The 21,745-nt window shown below is 46.3% G+C and overlaps 1 protein-coding gene across 3 annotated transcripts; it reads left to right on the top strand.

Annotated features, from left to right (window-relative positions):
* The first annotated feature begins 279 nt into the window (after positions 1–279).
* Positions 280–17,176, top strand: LOC135236629 (protein yippee-like 2). 3 transcript variants are annotated; one of them, XM_064303102.1, is made up of 6 exons: positions 280–910; positions 6,025–6,189; positions 10,951–11,182; positions 13,486–13,529; positions 14,964–15,072; positions 15,376–17,176. In XM_064303102.1, exons 3-6 carry the CDS (start codon positions 11,075–11,077, stop codon positions 15,463–15,465), a joined length of 351 nt encoding a protein of 116 aa, XP_064159172.1. In that variant the 5' UTR covers positions 280–910; positions 6,025–6,189; positions 10,951–11,074; the 3' UTR covers positions 15,466–17,176. The 3 variants fall into 3 exon arrangements, with proteins under 3 accessions (XP_064159172.1, XP_064159173.1, XP_064159171.1); XM_064303103.1 differs by having other exon boundaries at positions 6,031–6,189; XM_064303101.1 differs by lacking the exon at positions 6,025–6,189.
* The last annotated feature ends 4,569 nt before the right edge of the window (positions 17,177–21,745 follow it).

Genomic DNA, 21,745 nt, shown 5'->3' on the forward strand with positions numbered 1-21,745 from the left:
GTTTAGAAGCTATTGGGTTTTTGGCTGGACCGCAACATACGAATTTATTGGGGTATTACATACGAATTTATTGGGGTAATCAAATTGGCTTGGGGGAACGTTAATGTGAAGAACTAAAAATGATGTCAATGATGTCACTTGTTGCAACTACACGTTACGACCTAAACGGTGTTGGTACAAATTCGACTCAATCTTTTTACGCTTAAGGGATTTTCATACCATCGGCATTCTCTAGAAGCAATTGAGGATTGAGTTTTCAGTTCATTGTGCTAAATTACCTACAATAAATGCTTTAGTCTGGTCCAGGCACCTCTATAGAATCAGACTGCCGCACCATTTGTTAGAGTGGCGATGCATTATTGTTAATGGATCAGGAAATAACTTATGGTAGTTTGGTTTAGATAACAGTGGCACTTATAGTTAAGCCTATGTTTATTTACACATGTCGTATACGGGATGAATTTTAACCACCCCTCCTCGCGAGCGCACCCTACCGTGGGCATCAGACTTCAGACTGCGGTTACGCTTCAGTCGGTTTGGTAGCTGTTGTGGTCCCCAACAATCTGCATCGCAGCTTCAGGTCGGAGCACAGTGCGAATTAGCATTGGGTGGCACTTACCTACCCACGGCCAATGAACGAAGCGTCGCTATGCCGTATTAATTTAATGGTTGGCTGGTTCAGCTGTCAATCTTTTGCAGCTGACGTGCGGTGGTACGGTGCGCTCCGGGGCCGTTACGCCAGCTCCGTTTGGACAGCGCATTCAGAAGCTGCGCGTGTGGTCGGAGGCGAGCGGGAAAGACTTGGAGGAGGTTAGCGGCGAAAGGAATGCGAAGGATCTGCTGTCCATAAACTGGAATTTCCAGAAGGGGAGAGGGGAGCAAGAACGCTGCCTACTTTTTTTATTCAAAGGTAAATATATGCAACTTCTCGCCAATAACCGGTAGCTAGTGTTGTGTCGTTATATTCTGTGTTGTATGATAAATAAAAGTTTTTGGAGCCCTGTTCAGTAACACTTATTTGTATGCACGCTTATTTGATTGCACAATAAGACACGTTTGCCAATTGTGGTGAAATTTATACGCCGTTAAGTGTTGCAGAGGGTAATAGGATAGTTGTTTTTGTTGTTAGGCATGGGATGGCGAGTTCCGCAGTGGTGTTCACGGCGTTGGTTTTTCGTATCGTGCCGTTTCTAACGTTACCAGTGGCGTGATCCTGCGCCAGGGGTGCCTACGGCGTCAAACGAAAACACTCGGTGTGGTCGATGCTCAGCTCGCGTCGATGCTGGCCAAGTTGCAGTGCAGTCAACATGAATTACACAGATGTTGGCAAGTATTTTTCGGTATGAGCAACTATAATTTAGGCATAATTTATGTCAATAAACATCATAAGAGTTTTTGCTCTTTTTTTTTTGTCTGAAGTAATGATTTGATTATTTGTGTCAGTGTAGTGCATGTCTCCCAAGATTTATGCTTGCGTCATATTTATTATGATTTGAAGTCTGAATATTTGTAAGTGTTAGGGCCTACTGTAAACAATACGCAATATTTTTAAAGTCGAGTTCTTCGAAAATGCTCAAGTTTTTCCAAATGATTTTTTAAAAATGTTTTCCTCATTTTCAATGGACAATATTATTTTAAATCGTATTAGTGATACAGGCTATACGGACCCATCGCGACTGCAGCGAAAGAGCGCATCACCTCACCTCTCTATATCGTGTAGTAATTTCTTCCCACGCCCAAAGCAAATCAATTTCACGATTAGATTTAGCAGCTTGACTCAATTATTTCGGGCGAATATAGCTCCTGCACAATGGTGAATTGACAGGTGGTTCAAGTCAGCTTTAAATGGTGAAACGCTGCAAAAGAGAGGCTATTATATTTGGTACGTAAGTGTCAAGTGAAGTACGTCAGTGTCTGGTTTGGGATAGTTAAGTCTTATTTTATTGCGGTTTTGCATTGTGCTGTTTTACTGATATCATCACTTGCATTCCATACTGGTTGCATAATCATTTTTGTGATGTATTGGGGTTCGCTATATCACTGTGAGGTGACGGAACAAAGAGTACCAGGCAGCCTCTATTTACCTGATGGATTCTCTGACATGAGCAGTCCAGATGGTGCTCTACATTTCTACATTACTTTAGGCTTTGCTAATATCACTGGGTCTAATTCAAATGGACGTGATTCTGAGTTTCAGTGCGAACCAAATAAAAACCAACATTTTTTTTTACTAATTGAAACCTTTCAAGCAACATCAGTTTTTCTACCAGAAGAAAATGATGCATGAAGAGCAAGCGGTGCAGTCATGTGTGTGTCTGTTCTACTGTGATAATTTGCATGGTAGTGTTTGTGTTTGTGTGACGAAACACAGTCGCGTGATTCATGCGAATTCGGCGTGTTGTATTTCTGCCGATTTGCGATAAAAAGCGATGACATCATTCAAGGAGGCGTAAGATGAATTTTAAAGGGGCTTCACACAGGGGAGCAGGTAACTGAAGGGTACAGTCTCGTCTCAGTTTAAGAAACGCAAACATCCCAGCCTGTGGAGAGTTTCCACCCTTACAGCGCGGTGCTGTTCAGAGGGGAGGAAGCTGATCGCCCGTGAAATCTGTGGGGCTGAGAATTCTGGGAGATTTAGATTTAGATCAGGACTTAATCAGTGCGTGCATCCGCCTGTGTTTCCTGGCAACAGCATACAAAAACAAGTATTTTTTTTTGGGGGGGGGGCGAGGAGCAAGGGGGGGTGCGGTTTATAATGAAAGATTATTTTTTAATTTAGCTTTTTAAGTTTTTAATCTTTGTTCAAGTTTTAGCTCACCTGAAACCAAGCCTTGTGCCCAGACCTAACCCTTAATTTACCATACTGTGACCCACAGCCTTAACGGTACTGCACAGGTGCACGACAAGGGCTGATCCATTTCAGGATTTTGTGCCAACATATGCACTTAATTGTTTAATTAGCTCAATCATATCTTAATCTGACATGTATAAGCACCAGCTACAGCCACAGACTGAAAGTGCATCCTACTTTACTGAGCTCAAATAGAGGAGTGAACCAGCGTAGTTTATAGGGTTGTCAGAAAACTAAAACAAAAGGTAATTGGTTGGAACAAAAACCAGGACCCGGACCCACCCACCAGGACCGCAGTTGTGCACCCGTCCTGTGCTGTGATCCAAGACCCCTTTGCTGTGTTGCTACCAATGATGACAGGCTCTGACCTGGCGCTTTTGAACTTGGCGAGCGAGGAAGGGGCTGGGCTTTTTAAATTCTACAAATCATAACTGTTCAATTTATTCAGTCATATTTCTCGATGAAGAAATATGCCCTTCCCTGCGTGCTGGGGAAAAAGTTTGTGTTAATCAATCAAAACGGCGACACACTTTCTGAAACTCCGGGAAGAGCATTACCAGATGCTGCAGGCACTTACGCCAGATTGGTTCTGCCCGTGACTGTGTGCTGTGTGTGTGTGTGTGTGTACGTGTGTATGTGTGGGTGTGTGTGTGTGTGTGTGTGTGTGTGTGTGTGGGTGTGTACATGTGTGTGTATGTGTATGTGTGTGTGTGTGTGTGGCAGTGAATGTGTGTGGCCTTGGTTACAGCATGGGCGTGGTCGGATGTGTGTGTCTGAATCACCGCGCTTCTGCTTGGCTGGTCTGTGTTTGTGGCCTTGGTTACAGCGGTGGTCAGGTGTGTGTGTGTGTGTGTGTACGTGTGCATGTGTGTGGGTGTGTGTGTGTGTTTGTGCGTGTTTCTGATTTATATGAATGAATAGCAGTCACTCCTAACCTATTCCCATTATTCTAACTAAAGTTCAGTCAATAGAATAATGCCATAGCTGCACAAAGTACGTTTCAAGCTGTGTTTTAGTCCGCCTCTTTCGGCCTGTCCACCTGTTTAAATTGTAAAAACAAATGTTCCCTTTGGCATTCTGCAGTAAAAGGAAGGGGAGGTTCTGTTCATTTATGACAGCATTAGATGTCTGATGATGGTATATCTGGTAATGACATAATGAGGGAGCCCAGAACATGATTCATTAGCCTGCACAAAGATCACATTTAAGATAAATGTAGACATATTCAGAAGTAGTACATTAATATTGAATAAGCGTTGTGCTAATAAGTCTTTGTTTTTCTCTCTTGTTGAGGTCGTAAGTAAACAGAAGGACAGGCTCGTGTTCCTCTTTACCCCCGGTCACCGGTCGAGCCCTCCGGTCTGCTACGTAACGACGGGGGTTGTTAGGGAGAGGGGCGCTCGGTGTAACGGTGCGGTCTGTGGCGTTTTCGTCACGCTGGGGCAGTAGAAGGGTTTGCAGGGTATTGCAGACTGTTCCTCTGCATGCAGGGAGGAACACGGTGTGTTTTTCCAGGGAGATAAATCTGTTCGGCTGCCTGTCGTCTCGCATTCTGCATCGTTGCCACGGGGATGATGCATCGCCCGTTCTCTTACCGTTGGCCATGTTTACCCGTCATATTTGGAGGGATATTTTGTTTATTATCGTTCGTAATTCAAACATAAATATTCTCCCCTTTGAATATGAATATCACGTGATCATTTCTGAATGTTGGGTTTTTTTAATCTGCCTTTTATTGCTGTAATAGGATTACACAGTTTCTTTTATGAGTTCTGTATTAAAGTGATCAATCAGTTCCCGCTTCACTGATACTCTAACGCTTTTATTTTCCTTATTCACCCTGCAGTGTCATTACTGAGTTTCAGCCTGCTGCTTTTTTAAAAGATGGAATTGAGCTTTTATTTTTCATGCCCAGTCTGTGTGGAAGGCTTTGGAAATAATGTGCATTCTTTGAAAGATTAAGGTGGTCTTTTTTGAAGTTTGAGGTTTGTCTTTGAAGGGTTAGGGTGAAGGGGATGTGGGATTGATCTGTTGGCCCACATTAGTGCCGAGGGTCAGGAGCTCTGCTGCCATGCTGCACAGAGGGAACCTGCTGAGATTAGATTAGCACACGAGTCAGAGGTGAGATTAGTGAGGGCTTTCTGTTACTGAGCCCACACACACTCACACACACACACACACACACACATGCGCACACACACACACATGCACACACACACACGCAGCACACGCACCACACACCACTCACACACACACACTCCACACACATGCACCACACACACACACACATACACACACACAGCACACACACTCACACGCGACCACACGCACACACACACCCCACACACACACGCACGCACACACACACACACACACACACGCACACACACTCACACACGCACACACACACACACATGACACACATCGACACACACACACACACACTACCAACAGCAGCTCACCCCACACACTACACCACATACACACACAAGCACACCACTACTACACACACACACAAACACACACACACACATACACACACATGCACATATATGCACACACTCACACACACACACACACACACTGCAGCTGTTTCCTAACTAGCGATCCTTCCTTTGATCAGTGGCCAGTGACTCTGTCTGCTGAATCTCCTCCTGAGTCTGTTCATATCCTCTCAGAGTCAGGGTGATGAGATTACCAGGCAGGGAGTTGGGCTGGTTAACTGCCCAAGTGTGTATGTAGCTGTTATATGCATATATAAGTACAGGCTGCAGTGATTTAATCATTTTCCAGTGCAGTAATCAAAATCAGTACAGTTGAATGCTTGCTGTTGCTAATCTGATTGCCAGATAAAGTTTTACTCTGCTTTGAAAATTCTGGTTTGATTACAATGGAAAGGCCATCTGCTGAGTGTGGCCTGGTCTGTGTGTGTATCTGCCTGGTGTGTGTGTGTGTTTCTGCCTGGTGTGTGTGTGTGTTTCTGCCTGGTCTGTGTTTGTTTCTGCCTGGTCTGTGTGTGTTTCTGCCTGGTCTGTGTTTGTTTCTGCCTGGTCTGTGTGTGTTCCTGCCTGGTTTGTGGTAGCGTTTCTGCCTGGTGTCTGTCTGGTCTGCGTGCGTTTCTGGGTAATGTGGGCTGCTCGCGATGTCACTGCTGGGCTGCTTGTCTTGTTGAGTGACAGGTCCAGTGGGCGGGGCTTTGCCCGGGGACCGAGGTGATTGGCGGCTGCCCCGGCTCGCGCTGCGCAGCGTTCGCTAGCGACACACAGGCTGAGCACTGCGAGCGCAGCCCGGTGTCCAGGGCAACCAGGATGAAGATGATGATGATGATGATGATGAAGGTGATGATGGTGATGAGGATCATGATGTAAACAATGATGCAGTATATATATATTATTTTTTTACATTAGTTTACTGTATGTTGATTTGTTCCTTTTAAAAGGACAATGTCCAATATTTAACGTAAAATTCAGGAAAGGAACCTTGGTGCATTGCGCTATAACTATAAGCTATAAGCTATTTTACCCATGTAGATCCCTGGCAAGTAACAAATTTATATGTGTCCTAAATGTTTTCGCTTCCATCTGCACAGAAAATAATAGAATAGAAACTTTATTATGTATCAAATTTGCCTTTGGCTCCACAATGACAGTCAGCAGTCTCAACGGGACAGACATTGCAGAAACACACCATCATTTGAACAGAATGGATGGTCATGTTGTGGTCACATTATGATGTGTGCACTCTGACTGAGGTTCTGACCACAGTGGGAACTCTGTGTGTGAGGTTCAGTGCCGAATCAAACGCAAACCCAGGACAGGCGTGGACCGGACCGCAGAACACGAGCCCGAACCGCAGAGGACGGGTGGAGCGTGGTTCTGCGCTGAGTGCGACTATACTGCAGAACCGGCCGGTCCGTTTGGACCTTTGGTGCTCCGCAGCGAAGCAGGTCTTTGGTGGCTGCCTGAGGAGAGATGCAGGTTCGGCACGAGTTTTCTCACGAAGTCGTCCCTGCAGCGGATTGCCCAAAATCCCCTGCTTCCGCCGGATGTCGCAGACCCTTCAGGAGAGCACTTTCGAAAGCTGGACAGGGCTGTCGGTGCCTCCTCTCTCACTCGTTCAGAACCTCGTCCGCGAACGTCGGTGTCCTCCCGAACTGGAATGGTCTGCCCTTCACGTCTGAGAATAATTAAGCGGCTCATAAACAGAGCTTCCCTTTATCACGCCCGCGCGGGGCTCCCACCTCCCACGGCCGGAGACTTTCTGCTCTGCGCGCTGTTTCGGTCACCCCAGGACACCCCTCCCATCTGACCCCCCATCTGATATCACCCAGCAGCCTGGAAAAATATGCTCATATGAGTGTGTGTGTGTGTGTGTGTGCGAATGTGTGTCTGGGTGTGTGTGTGTGTGTGTGTGTGTGTGTGTGTGTGTGTGAGAGTGCATAGTCACAGCCCTGTACAGTCAGCGGTCTCATTGTATTGGAGTCCCACGCAGCTGAAGATTTGAGTTGAGGGTAAACAAGGCCAGTGCTGTGCCACACTCAGCCTGACCTCACTGACCACTCTAACCCTAACTGACCCACTGGCCACTCTATCCCTAACTGACCCACTGGCCACTCTAATCCTGACTGACCTCACAGAACTCTCTAACCATAATCCTAACCCTAACTGACCCATTGACCACTCTAACCCTAACCCTAACTGACCACTCTAACCCTAACTGGCCCACTGACCACTCTAACCCTAAATGACCTCACAGAACTCTCTAACCCTAACCCTAACCCTAACTGAACCCACTGAGCTCAGTACCATCTGTGAGCTGCTGGGGCTGTCTGGCATGTCATCTCAGCCATGTGAGAGATTTAGTACAGCTATAACTGTGAGAGATTTAGTACAGCTATAACTGTGCGAGAGATTTAGTACAGCTATAACTGTGAGATTTAGTACAGCTATAACTGTGCGAGAGATTTAGTACAGCTATAACTGTGAGAGGTTTAGTACAGCTATAACTGTGCAAGAGATTTAGTACAGCTATAACTGTGAGAGATTTAGTACAGCTATAACTGTGAGAGATTTAGTGCATCTGTAACTGAGAGATTTAGTACAGCTATAACTGTGAGAGAGGTTTATTACATCTATAACTGTGAGAGATTTAGTACAGCTATAATGGTGCAAGAGGTTTAGTACAGCTATAACTGTGAGAGATTTAGTACAGCTATAACTGTGAGAGATTTAGTGCATCTGTAACTGAGAGATTTAGTACAGCTATAACGGTGCAAGAGATTTAGTACAGCTATAACTGTGGGAGAGGTTTATTACATCTATAACTGTGAGAGATTTAGTACAGCTATAATGGTGCAAGAGGTTTAGTACAGCTATAACTGTGCGAGAGATTTAGTACAGCTATAACTGTGCAAGAGGTTTAGTACAGCTATAACTGTGCGAGATTTACTACATCTGTAACTGTGTGAGAGATTTACAACATCTATAACTGTGTGAGAGATTTCATACAGTTGTAACTGTGTGTAAGATTTAGTACAGCTATAACTGTGTAAGATTTAGTACAGCTTCAGCTGTCTATGAGAGATTTGACACAGCTTCAGCTGTGTGAGAGATAAAGAACAGTCTGACCTGTGTGTGAGAGATTAGATGGAGTGTGATATGATATTAATAGCACAGCAGGGACAGAATGTTTCAGATCTGGGTCAAACACCTGGAACATTGGGCAAGCATCTTACAGATTCATGATAATGTTCAATGAATTTTACATATTTATCACATATTTATCAAAATAATAAACACTGTGAATTTTATTCTGAATGTTGGATGCAATCCATTTGACTAGTGTCATCAGGCAAATGGTTAAAATATTTTAAATAATTATTTGTTACAGGTCTGTGTGATTTAGTATAACATGAAGAGGGTACACACAGTAAAATGTATTTCAACTCTAACAGTACATATAAGTCCAATAGGGATCATATGTACCCTGTAGGAGTTGATTTAACACTGAACTGAATACTGTGTTGCATCAATAGTCATAAGGTCTGGACAGGGTGAACAAGTTGCTAACTGCAGTAACACAGAAGTACATATATTCTGTGCTAGTGTGTGACAGTAAAAAATCATGTAGCAATGTGTTTGTTGTAACCAAAAAAGGTTTGTGTGTGTAAGAATTTGTGTGCCTTTTAAAAAATTGTATGTAAACATGTTTATGTTTGTAAATAAACAGGTGTATGTTCGTAAGTAAACTGGATGTAAAACTCGTGTATGCTTGTAGCTAAATAGGTGTGTGTTTGTTAGTAAACTGCTGGAATGTGTCTGTAAGTTAATTTAGTGCAAGTGTGTTTGTGAGGTGTGTGGGCAGGTGTGTATTTGTAAGTAAACAAGTTTGTAAGGTTTGTCAGTAAAGTGAAAGTAAACAACACAGGTGTGTGTTAGTAAGTAAACATGAGGCAGGTGTGTGTGTGTGTGTGTGTGTGTGTGTGTAAGTAAACTCAGGACAGGTGAGTGTGTGTGTGTGTGTAAGTAAACTCAGGACAGGTGAGTGTGTGTGTGTAAGTAAACTCAGGACAGGTGAGTGTGTAAGTAAACTCAGGGCAGGTGTGTGTGTAAGTAAACTCAGGACAGGTGAGTGTGTGTGTGTAAGTAAACTCGGGACAGGTGAGTGTGTGTGTGTGTAAGTAAACTCAGGGCAGGTGAGTGTGTGTGTGTAGTAACTCAGGACAGGTGAGTGTGTAAGTAAACTCAGGGCAGGTGGGTGTAGTAACTCGAGGTGTGTGTGTGTGTAAGTAAACTCAGGACAGGTGAGTGTGTGTAAGTAAACTCAGGACAGGTGAGTGTGTGTGTAAGTAAACTCAGGGCAGGTGTGTGTGTGTGTGTAAGTAAACTCAGGACAGGTGAGTGTGTGTGTGTGTGTAAGTAAACTCAGGACAGGTGATGTGTGTGTGTGTGTGTAAGTAAACTCAGGACAGGTGAGTGTGTGTGTGTGTGTGTGTGTGTGTGTGTAAGTAAACTCAGGACAGGTGTGTGTGTAAGTAAACTCAGGACAGGTGAGTGTGTGTGTAAGTAAACTCAGGTCAGTGAGTGTGTGTGTGTGTGTGTGTAAGTAAACTGAGGACAGGTGAGTGTGTGTAAGTAAACTCAGGACAGGTGTGTGTGTGTGTGTGTGTAAGTAAACTCAGGACAGGTGAGTGTGTGTAAGTAAACTCAGGACAGGTGAGTGTGTGTAAGTAAACTCAGGACAGGTGAGTGTGTGTAAGTAAACTCAGGTCAGGTGAGTGTGTGTGTGTGTGTGTAAGTAAACTGAGGACAGGGGAGTGTGTGTAAGTAAACTCAGGACAGGTGAGTGTGTGTAAGTAAACTCAGGTCAGGTGAGTGTGTGTAAGTAAACTCAGGACAGGTGAGTATGTGTAAGTAAACTCAGGGCAGGTGAGTGTGTGTAAGTAAACTCAGGACAGGTGAGTGTGTGTGTGTGTGTGTGTAAGTAAACTCAGGACAGGTGAGTATGTGTAAGTAAACTCAGGGCAGGTGAGTGTGTGTAAGTAAACTCAGGGCAGGTGAGTGTGTGTAAGTAAACTCAGGACAGGTGAGTGTGTGTGTGTGTGTGTAAGTAAACTCAGGACAGGTGAGTGTGTGTAAGTAAACTGAGGACAGGTGAGTGTGTGTAAGTAAACTCAGGACAGGTGAGTGTGTGTAAGTAAACTCAGGACAGGTGAGTGTGTGTAAGTAAACTCAGGACAGGTGAGTGTGTGTAAGTAAACTCAGGACAGGTGTGTGTGTTGGGTGTGTGTAAGTAAACTCAGGACAGGTGAGTGTGTGTAAGTAAACTCAGGACAGGTGAGTGTGTGTGTGTAAGTAAACTCAGGACAGGTGAGTGTGTGTAAGTAAACTCAGGACAGGTGAGTGTGTGTAAGTAAACTCAGGACAGGTGAGTGTGTGTAAGTAAACTCAGGACAGGTGAGTGTGTGTAAGTAAACTGAGGACAGGTGAGTGTGTGTTTAAGTAAACTCAGGACAGGTGAGTGTGTGTAAGTAAACTCAGGACAGGTGAGTGTGTGTAAGTAAACTCAGGTCAGGTGTGTGTATCCCCCCCTCCCCGCAGGTTTTTGCCTCCTGCCCCACCCCCCACCACGGCCCTCACCTGTGTGCTGCGGTGCTTCCCCTGCGAGCCGTCCTGGGCCGGCAGCCCGTTCCTGCACCGCCCCCCGACCCCGCCCGCGGTCAGGATGACGCGCTCCAAGACCTTCCAGGCCTACCTGCCCAGCTGCCACCGCACCTACAGCTGCATCCACTGCAGGGCGCACCTGGCCAACCACGACGAGCTCATCTCCAAGGTGAGACGGACGCCCGCCTCCACGTGTCACTCTGGGGACTTCAGTGTGAGTCCTGTGAAAAACACACCTGTTTCACCTGAAAGAAAGGATACTGGAGGTTTCTGAATTTATGAAGAGGGTTAACCAGGGATCTCAAACTCTCGGGTGATGCTGCTGGATCTTGGCATGTTTCAGTACACAAGCGGTTAATTTCAGTCATGGATTAGCGGTTCAATCTATGTACCTGGCTTCCAGGTAGCCGCTTGGCTGCTGATAAATAAAACCACAAAATCCTGCAGTCACAGCGCCCCCTCCAGGACTGGAGTTAAACCTGCAGACACTGCGGCCGTCCAGGACTGGAGTTAAACCTGCAGATACTGCGGCCCTCCAGGACTGGAGTTAAATCTGCAGACACTGTGGCCCTCCAGGACTGGAGTTAAACCTGCAGGCGCTGCGGCCCTCCAGGACTGGAGTTAAACCTGCAGACACTGCGGCCCTCCAGGACTGGAGTTAAACCTGCAGACACTGCGGCCCTCCAGGACTGGAGTTAAACCTGCAGACACTGTGGCCCTCCAGGACTGAAGCTTGAGATCTCTGTGATTAACAAAGTGAAGTACAGAGAGCCTGTCAGTACAACAAGGAGTCAGAGACATAAATTATTTTGACAGTCAAGACATAGTGAGTCCAGAAAAACGCCCCCTCCCAGCCCCCCTTCATGCATCATTTGGGTAAAAGTAATTAAAAATAATAATCAGTCACTGCTGACCTATTTTCTGAAAGAATTATGCAACATGAATGCTGTGTTGCTGTAGAATTTAGAGCTGCAGTGCTTAGTTTAAACAGTGAAAGGAGTCTGATGTGAGTGTGCGTGTGTGTGTGTGTGTGCATGTGGTGTATGTGTGTGTGTGGTGTGAATGTGTTTGTGAGTGTGTGTGTATGTGTATGTGGTGATTGTGAGTGTGTGTGTGTGTGGTGTATGTGTGTGTGTGGTGAGTGTGAGTGTGTGTGTGTGTGTCTGTGTGTGTATTTTCAGCATGGTGTGTGTGTGAGCGTGTGTGTGCGTGTGGTGTATGTGTGGTGTGTGTGTGAGTATGTGTGTGCGTGTGTGTGTATGTGTGTGTGTGTGCGTATGTGTGTAAGTGTGTGTGGTTTCAGCATGGTGGTGTGTGTGTGTGTGTGCGTGTGGTGTATGTGTGGTGTATGTGTGTGTGTGGTGAGTGTGTGTGTGGTTTCAGCATGGTGGTGTGTATGCATCCATGGTAGCTCAGTGGAAGCATGTTAGCGATGGCTAATGCTAATGCTGGGCACTGCAGGCAGAGGGGGATGGGGCTGGCACAGACACAGATGTGCAGTCAGAGCACTACGGAGACAGAGAGAAAGAGAGAGCGTGTGGAAGAGAGAGAGAGAGAAAGAGAGAGTGTGTGGGAGAGAGAGAACGCGTGAGAGAGAGAGCATGTGGGAGAGTGAGAGAAAGCGTGAGAGAGAGAGAAAGAGAGGGAGAGGCTGTGTGAGGACACTGTAAGATGTGAGCAGAGTCCCAGAGGCTGTAAATGCACTGATGCACCCCCCCCCCCCCACAGCTCTGAGTGTGTTTGCACCGCAGCCCAAAATATCTATCTATCTATTTATCCCAGAACTTTATATCACTCCAGCACTTCCTCACTCATTTTATATCGGGGGATGGAGGTATGGGGGGATAGGGGGGATGGGGGGGGGGGATGATGGCAGAGCTGTTTCAGCATCTAATGCCAGCTCTGCTCTTTATTATTTAATCTGCGCTGAAGCTGCAGGTCATACAGGGGTCTCCCTGTGAAAACATGTCACTGTGGTGCCCCACAGCCCCGCCATCTACTGCTGCCCCACTCCCAAACCGCCATCTACTGCTGCCCCACTCCCAAACCGCCATCTACTGCTGCCCCACTCCCAAACCGCTATCTACTGCATTTACCATTTACCATTTACTGCTGCCCCACTCCCAAACGCTGTAAACTGCTGCTTGGGAAAGCAATCCGCAATCACTAAAAAAATGCATCTACGCACCACAACTCCAGGATGGGAGCGCTGCACCACTGCTCTAGAGGCTGGGACAGTGGTGTGACCCCCCCCCCCCCTGCCCCAGATTAGAGGGGCCATCAGGGATGTCCGAAAAGGTTTCTCAAAGACTGTATAACATTTGGTCATCAGATGTCCCCAATACATGCTCTTGACATCAGATGTCCCCAATACATGTGTATTTAGACTGTAATGGCAACAGACCACTAATTGACCTCTCTCTCTCTCTCTCTCTCTCTCTCCCTCTCTCCCTCTCTCATTCTCTTTTCCAGTCCTTTCAAGGCAGCCAAGGCAGAGCGTATCTCTTCAACTCAGTGTAAGTTTTCTCATCCTTGCTTGGATTACTTGCTTTGTGCAAACAGACAGAATGCAAAGCAGGAGTGGAAGAGTATAAAATAAGAAATGGCTTGTCCTGGGTGTTTAACTGTGTGAGTTCAGTGTGAAACCGTGAGAAGGTGTTTAACTGTGTGAGTTCAGTCTGAAACAGTGAGAGGGTGTTTAACTGTCTGAGTTCAGTGTTAAACAGTGAGAGGGAATTTAACTGTGTGAGTTCAGTCTGAAACAGTGAGAAGGTGTTTAACTGTGTGAGTTCAGTCTGAAACAGTGAGAAGGAGTTTAACTGTGTGAGTTCAGTCTGAAACAGAGAAGGTGTTTAACTGTGTGAGTTCAGTCTGAAACAGTGAGAAGGAGTTTAACTGTGTGAGTTCATTCTGAAACAGTGAGAAGGAGTTTAACTGTGTGAGTTCAGTCTGAAACAGTGAGAAGGAGTTTAACTGTGTGAGTTCAGTGTGAAACAGTGAGAGGGTGTTTAACTGTGTGAGTTCAGTGTTAAACAGTGAGAGGGTGTTTAACTGTGTGAGTTCAGTGTTAATCAGTGAGAGGGTGTTTAACTGTGTGAGTTCAGTCTGAAACAGTGAGAAGGAGTTTAACTGTGTGAGTTCATTCTGAAACAGTGAGAAGGAGTTTAACTGTGTGAGTTCAGTCTGAAACAGTGAGAAGGAGTTTAACTGTGTGAGTTCATTCTGAAACAGTGAGAGGGTGTTTAACTGTGTGAGTTCAGTCTGAAACAGTGAGAAGGAGTTTAACTGTGTGAGTTCATTCTGAAACAGTGAGAAGGAGTTTAACTGTGTGAGTTCAGTCTGAAACAGTGAGAAGGAGTTTAACTGTGTGAGTTCAGTGTGAAACAGTGAGAGGGTGTTTAACTGTGTGAGTTCAGTGTTAAACAGTGAGAGGGTGTTTAACTGTGTGAGTTCAGTGTTAATCAGTGAGAGGGTGTTTAACTGTGTGAGTTCAGTCTGAAACAGTGAGAAGGAGTTTAACTGTGTGAGTTCAGTCTGAAACAGTGAGAAGGTGTTTAACTGTGTGAGTTCAGTCTGAAACAGTGAAAAGGAGTTTAACTGTGTGAGTTCAGTCTGAAACAGTGAGAAGGTGTTTAACTGTGTGAGTTCAGTCTGAAACAGTGAGAGGGTGTTTAACTGTGTAAGTTCAGTCTGAAACAGTGAGAAGGTGTTTAACTGTGTGAGCTCAGTCTGAAACAGTGAAAAGGTGCTGGCTTTCCAGCAGGTCAGATCTCAATGCTGACCACGCTGTAAATCCCCCACTGCTGTCAGTGTACTGTGAGCTCAGCTATAAATTCCAGCTCAAAGGACCTGTGTGTTCTCTCGTTCATTCCTTCTGTCTCTGTCCATCTCCATCTATCACTCCCATCCCTTACCTCTCTCTCTCTCTCTCTCTACCCCCCCTCTCTCAGGGTGAATGTGGGTTGTGGGCCGGCTGAAGAGAGGGTTTTGCTGACTGGTCTCCACGCCGTGGCTGATATTTACTGTGAAAACTGCAAAACCACACTGGGTTGGAAATATGTGAGTCCCCCTGGAACAGGCTGTCTGTAACACACTGTCCGTAACACTGTCTGCAGAGTCAATGTAACATTATCTTTCTTTCTTTCTTTCTTTCTTTCTTTCTTTCTAACTCCCTCTTCTCTTTCCCTATCTCTTTTTTCTTTCATCCCTTTCATTCACCTTTTTCTTCCCCTCTTCTTTTTCTCTTGCTGTAACCCTCTCTCGCCCTTCCTCCCTCTCTCACACCCTCTCTCCCTCTCACACTCCCTCCCCCCTTCCTTCTCTCCTTCCCCCTCTTTCTCCCTCCCTCTCTCTCCTCTGCAGGAGCATGCTTTTGAGAGCAGTCAGAAGTATAAGGAGGGGAAGTTCATCATCGAGCTGGCTCACATGATCAAGGACAATGGCTGGGACTGAGCATGTGCAGAGGGGGTTTGGTGGGGGGGGGTGAGACTCTCATTTGAAGTTACCTCTGTTACATTGGTCCTTGCAACTCCACCAGGCACACACACACACACTCACGCACTATGCGCACACGCACACACTCACACGCCACGTGCACACACACACACACACACACAGGTGCAGGAGGTCGGGCAGGACGAGATCCCCTTTGGTTACTGGGCGGATGGGCTCTCTCCACTGTGGGGAGCAGAATGGACCGCACTACCCATAATCCCACTGGTGTGGCACAGTCACCGGGGCAGGGGCGGGGCTTGTTACCAGGGCTACAGAGGGACATAAACACCCCCCCAAACCCCCCACCCCACATGCGCACACAGGCCTTTCAGCAGCACTGTTACTGAAACAGGATTCACACCTGGGTCAGATACCTGAAATACCTTAACTCTTTAGATCCCAGTAAAAGCTGAAAATGCAACTGCAAGTTCCCCAAGACATTTTCATAAAAATGTTGCTAACCATACATACGTACCGACATGCATACATGCATACAGTACGATCATTTGTACAGTAATTCTAGTAAATTATTTGGCCCAGGTTTTTCCTGTTTCACAAGGTGCAGACGAGGAGTCAGTGAAAGCTGAGGTGCAGTTCAGACAGAGGCCTGGGGGGGTGCTGTTGTGACCTGGTGAACTTGCTGGAGCGCCACAGGGGAAGGCTCAGACTGACTTCTGGGCTGTTTTTACGTGTTCATGCATGTTAGACTTATTTCTGCTCTATTTATTATTTATTTGTCATGATTCTGGGACTGATCTCCCCTCTGTAGAAAGTCTTGTCCTTTGATCCCACCTGTACCCCTCTGTACCTGTCCACACCTGTACACCCCCCTGGTAGCAGTCTTAAGGGTTCTGAGGCATTAGTTACTGTTTTACACCTTTATAATGTGCTATGAAGATCCATTCTGACTGCGTGCTGTAAATCACATGTTGTTTCATTAACACAGCAAAGACCCCAAAAGTGTGGGGAGAGAATATTGGAGTTTGGGGGGTGTGGGGCACTGTTGTTTTCTTAACCTGGGACACCCCCCCCCATGTTTACCGAAGTCAGTCTGTTACACTGCCTCTTAACTACTTATAAAACACACTAAAACAATAACCAACAATGGAATAAGATTTCCTGTTGTTTGGGGAACTGGAGTCCACTGGTAGCCACGGCGACTCACTGGCTGTGGAAACACCCAATCAGAGGGTTTTTAAAGCCCCAGCACAACCAAAGAATCCACCCGTCTATGGTAAGTTGACCAATCAAGAGATCTCATTATTGCTTGGGCAATAGTGGTTCAGAAAGGAGGGTTGTGACTGGCTGGAAGGGACAGCTCTTTCTCCGATATATTGCGTTGTTTGCTTTTGTAAATTATAGATGTTAATATATTTATAAATATATTCACTATGAACGTGAGAATGATAATTTATGTCTTATGTGTGTATTACACAATGTAAATAGTCATGTTTAATGTTTGTTTTTATTTATTATGATCATGATGATTATTTCTGTCTATGCTGTGCATTCTGTCTAAAGCCCCTAACAGGGACTGTAATATTTGCTACTTTTTTACGATTTGAAAATGTTTTGATTTCATTGTTTTTGTAAAGGGCAGAAGATGATGACACTGATATTGGAACTTCATCAATAAAGTCACCCTTATCAATGCTCACGTGAGCAGTTAGTGTGTTTCATCTGTTTCAATTTCATCCCGTGGGGCTTATATGAACATGTTACATATGCATTTTAATTCAAGTAATGGGATTTTTAAAAATCCTCATTGAGGATTATGGGCATTTTTTCTGTTGATGAATTGTATTTCCGTTCACATCATAAATTTAATGTTATTAGTATTGATATTTGTTTTAAATATTGATAGCTAGCTAAAACGGAAGTGCTTTGCATATTGCCGGAAAAACTTTAGAGACATGGCGACCCCAGTCATTTCCTCAAGTGTATAATGGCAAAAATACCGTCGGTTTGGTAAAACAAAAGTATGCTCGACGTGTGGAACGACTCATATTTAAACGCTTTTCCCTCCTCGGGGATTTCACCCCCCCTTTTACATAGGTGTTTTCTTTGCATTTGACTTTGAACATAAAAACGTTTAACGGAGAATGGGCTCGCACAACCGGAGCGCTTCAAGGCCTAGTAGGAAAGGACACACCGACCAAGCACGGTGGCAAGTGAGTAGTCCTGCTGTTTCCTGTTTGCTCCAGGTCCCCGTCTCATGGCGAGGTCTGGTTTAGTTTGGTTTCTTTTGTTTGGTTCACACAACACGTAAGCTATTATCCGAGTTTGATAGTAGGTCATTTGCAAATGAAGTTGGTTTGAAATGAAAGTTACCCCAACCAACGCTGCCGTCGACGTGAGTGACCTGGCGATGGCTTGTGTCCAAAGTCTCGTCTATGTTCGCGCCTGCTTTTACTTGAAACCGGAATTTAGGTTGATTATCTCGGTTGCTCCCAGTTGGCTGGTGTTCACCGAAAACGGCTAAGATCGCAGTGCGTGCGCGTTCAAGCCATACCACATCGCATCTTTCTGCGTCTAAATATATGCTACAGATGAAAGTGGAAACACGTTGCCTGAGAGGGTTATATTTTCACACCAGCCAGTTTTTTTTCATAATTCCTGTCTGCTAACAGAGGGCACGCCAGTTTTATAAAGATCCCCCACTATACCAGCCAGATTACAGCAACAGATGGCGCGGTGTTTGCACGAGGAAGGGTTTCCAGGCAACCGGGTTTCTGGAGCACACGAGAAGAGGGCTGGTATCCGCGTGCCCCGAGCGAGCGCGCGCGCGTATCACTAATACGCTAATACATACCTGGCACCTAGCTTGGTCTTCAAGTCACACAGATTTTAATACGTTTATTTTAAGAGGTGAGCGATTTTTTCCACCTCCGAATGAGGCTGTTCTGTCCCGGAGGACTTGTTCTGTCAGGAGTTCCGCTCAGCCACCTGGTAGCTCAGGACGCGAGGTACACTATAGTTTCACAATCCCTTGTTGCGACTGTCATTAGCCATCTTAACAATGGATTACAGAGACTGTAGAATTTGGCATAGTACTGTACGTGGAGATTGCTTACTCGCGTTTCAGTTTTACACACATGTATGGAGAAAAGTGTAGACACCCACAAGCAACACTGGAAAGCACAAATTAAATCTTAACATGTATTCTTCATTCTGTAAAGTGTCCAAAATGTGAAATACTTACAGGAATGCCTGTCCACGTGTTCTCGCCAGCTATTGCGCAATTTTGGAATAGTGCTAAAGAAGAACGTAGCAACACAACGTTATTGCACATACTGTTTTTATAGCAAGTCGTGCTTGGGGCAGGGGGCTGGTCTGTGTTTCTCAGCAGGAAATGGGTTGTTTAAATTGATTTCTGGAATGCTGAAGGTACAACATCAGCAGAATGGCATGAGGTCATGTTATAGCTCATCCTGGTGGAAAGACTCGCAGGCATGTGTCAGAATAACTGCAGACACACCTATCAATGTGTCCATCAGCTTGCCAGGTCCTGTAATAGAGGCTGAGACGCTTGGGGTGTTCTAGTCTAGGCTTGATGTAGTGCTAGATGCCCTGTAGTCCAGGGTTGATGCAGTGCTAGATGCCCTGTAGTCCAGGCTTGATGCAGTGCTAGATGCCCTGTAGTCCAGGCTTGATGCAGTGCTAGATGCCCTGTAGTCCAGGCTTGATGCAGTGCTAGATGCCCTGTAGTCCAGGCTTGATGCAGTGCTAGGTGCCCTGTAGTCCAGGCTTGATGCAGTGCTAGATGCCCTGTAGTCTAGGCTTGATGCAGTGCTAGATGCCCTGTAGTCCAGGCTTGATGCAGTGCTCGATGCCCTGTAGTCCAGGCTTGATGCAGTGTAGATGCCCTGTAGTCCAGGCTTGATGCAGTGCTAATGCCCTGTAGTCCAGGCTTGATGCAGTGCTAGATGCCCTGTAGTCCAGGCTTGATGCAGTGCTAGATGCCCTGTAGTCCAGGCTTGATGCAGTGCTAGATGCCCTGTAGTCCAGGCTTGATGCAGTGCTAGATGCCCTGTAGTCCAGGCTTGATGCAGTGCTAGATGCCCTGTAGTCCAGGCTTGATGCAGTGCTCGATGCCCTGTAGTCCAGGCTTGATGCAGTGTTAGATGCCCTGTAGTCCAGGCTTGATGCAGTGCTCGATGCCCTGTAGTCCAGGCTTGATGCAGTGCTCGATGCCCTGTAGTCCAGGCTTGTGCATGCAGATGCTGCAGATGCCCTGTAGTCCAGGCTTGATGCAGTGCTCGATGCCCTGTAGTCCAGGCTTGATGCAGTGCTCGATGCCCTGTAGTCCAGGCTTGATGCAGTGCTAGATGCAGTGCTAGATGCCCTGTAGTCCAGGCTTGATGCAGTGCTAGATGCCCTCTAGTCCAGGCTTGATGCAGTGCTAGATGCCCTGTAGTCCAGGGTTGCAAAACTCAAGTTCGGAAGGCTGCACCCTCTTTAGGCCTTTAGCTTGTCAGTGATTTAAATTAATCATTTAAGTGTTGAGACACACCATAACTGGAAGATACCCTGGCTGTAGCTGATGCTGTTCCTGTTTTTGTTGCTACTGCTGCTGTTGTTGCTGGGCAATGAGCAGTGCTGATGGGGCCTTCACAGACACAGGGCATTTTAGGGATGACAGTACTACTGAGCCTTCACAGACACAGGGCACTTTAGGGGTGAGCAGTGCTGCTGGAGCCTTCACAGACACAGGGCAATTTAGGGGTGAGCAGTGCTGCTGGAGCCTTCACAGACACAGGGCAATTTAGGGGTGAGCAATGCTGCTGGGGCCTTCACAGACACAAGGCACTTTAGGGGTGAGCAGTGCTACTGGGACCTTCACAGTCACAGGGCAGTTTAGGGGTGAGCAGTGTTGTTGGGGCCTTCACAGTCACAGGGCACTTTAGGGATGAGCAGTCCTGCTGGGGCCTTCACAGTCACAGGGCACTTTAGGGTAGCAGTCCTGCTGGGGCCTTCACAGACACAGGGCACTTTAGGGATGAGCAGTGCTACTGGGGCCTTCACAGACACAGGGCACTTTAGGGATGAGCAGTGCTACTGGGGCCTTCACAGACACAGGGCACTTTAGGGTAGCAGCACTGCCAGGGCCTTCACAGACACAGGGCACTTTAGGGTAACAGTGCTGTATGAGTTTGCTTTGCTTGGCATTTCTGATATCATCAGCCTTATGGCCACATTCTCCTCCTGCCCACACTGTGAGTCATGCTGACCCTACGTGCCTGTGTCTGAGTAACGTATCTGAGTTACACATTCAGATACATATGAGTAACATATTCACTGTTAAACTCATGAGATCTGTGAATCCAGCAGCAGCCATGTGCACTTTTAACAGAATAAAATGTGTACTCTGTCAGAGTTTGTTTAACACTGAGAATTATTCTGTACCCATCCTGCCTCCATGCACACTGGATCAGATATGAAAAACCTTTTTGATTTCAGTAGAATCTTTTGACAAACCACTTTGCTGGCCGAGATGAAAATATCATATGAAAGATGTTGGACTATTATGCGAACGGCTGGATTTCGTAAAAGTATGAGCCCCCCCAGCCTGCTCAGCGCTCCTGCCGTTAGCTTGCTAGCTCAGGGGTGAGCCTGCGGGAGAGACACAGAGGTGTACAGTAGTGATCTGGGTATTGGTTCGCTGTTCAAACATTACCCACTTCCTCCATACCTGCTGGTCCTGCTGGCCAAGAACACCTAGCACTGAAAACCCACAGAGCCACAGTGTGTTAATGAAGACGGGGGTGTTTATGGAAGCGGTCGGGGGGGCACTCAGGACCACGATTTGGGGGAGGTGGGGGGAGGGCTGTTTCGCTGGAACAGGCCAAACCCCTACTAAAAACAGCACAGCTGCTTCATGAGCCTGCTCTCACAGCACAAATACAGCACAGTACAGCACAGCACGCAGTACAGTACAGCACAGCACTGCACAGCACAAATACAGCACAGCACAGCACAGCACAAATACAACACAGCACACAGTACAGCATAGCACTGCACAGCGCAAATACAGCACAGCACTGCACAGCACAAATGCAGCACAGCACACGTACAACACAGCAATGCACAGCACAAATACAGCACTGCACAGCACAAATGCAGCACAGTACAGCACAAATACAGCACAGAACTATTACAGCACAGCACAGCACTGCACAGCACAAATACAGCACAGCACACAGAACAGCACACAGTACAGCACAGCACAGCACAGCAC

The sequence above is a fragment of the Anguilla rostrata genome, chromosome 12, assembly GCF_018555375.3.
Source record: "Anguilla rostrata isolate EN2019 chromosome 12, ASM1855537v3, whole genome shotgun sequence".
Lineage (NCBI taxonomy): Eukaryota > Metazoa > Chordata > Actinopteri > Anguilliformes > Anguillidae > Anguilla > Anguilla rostrata.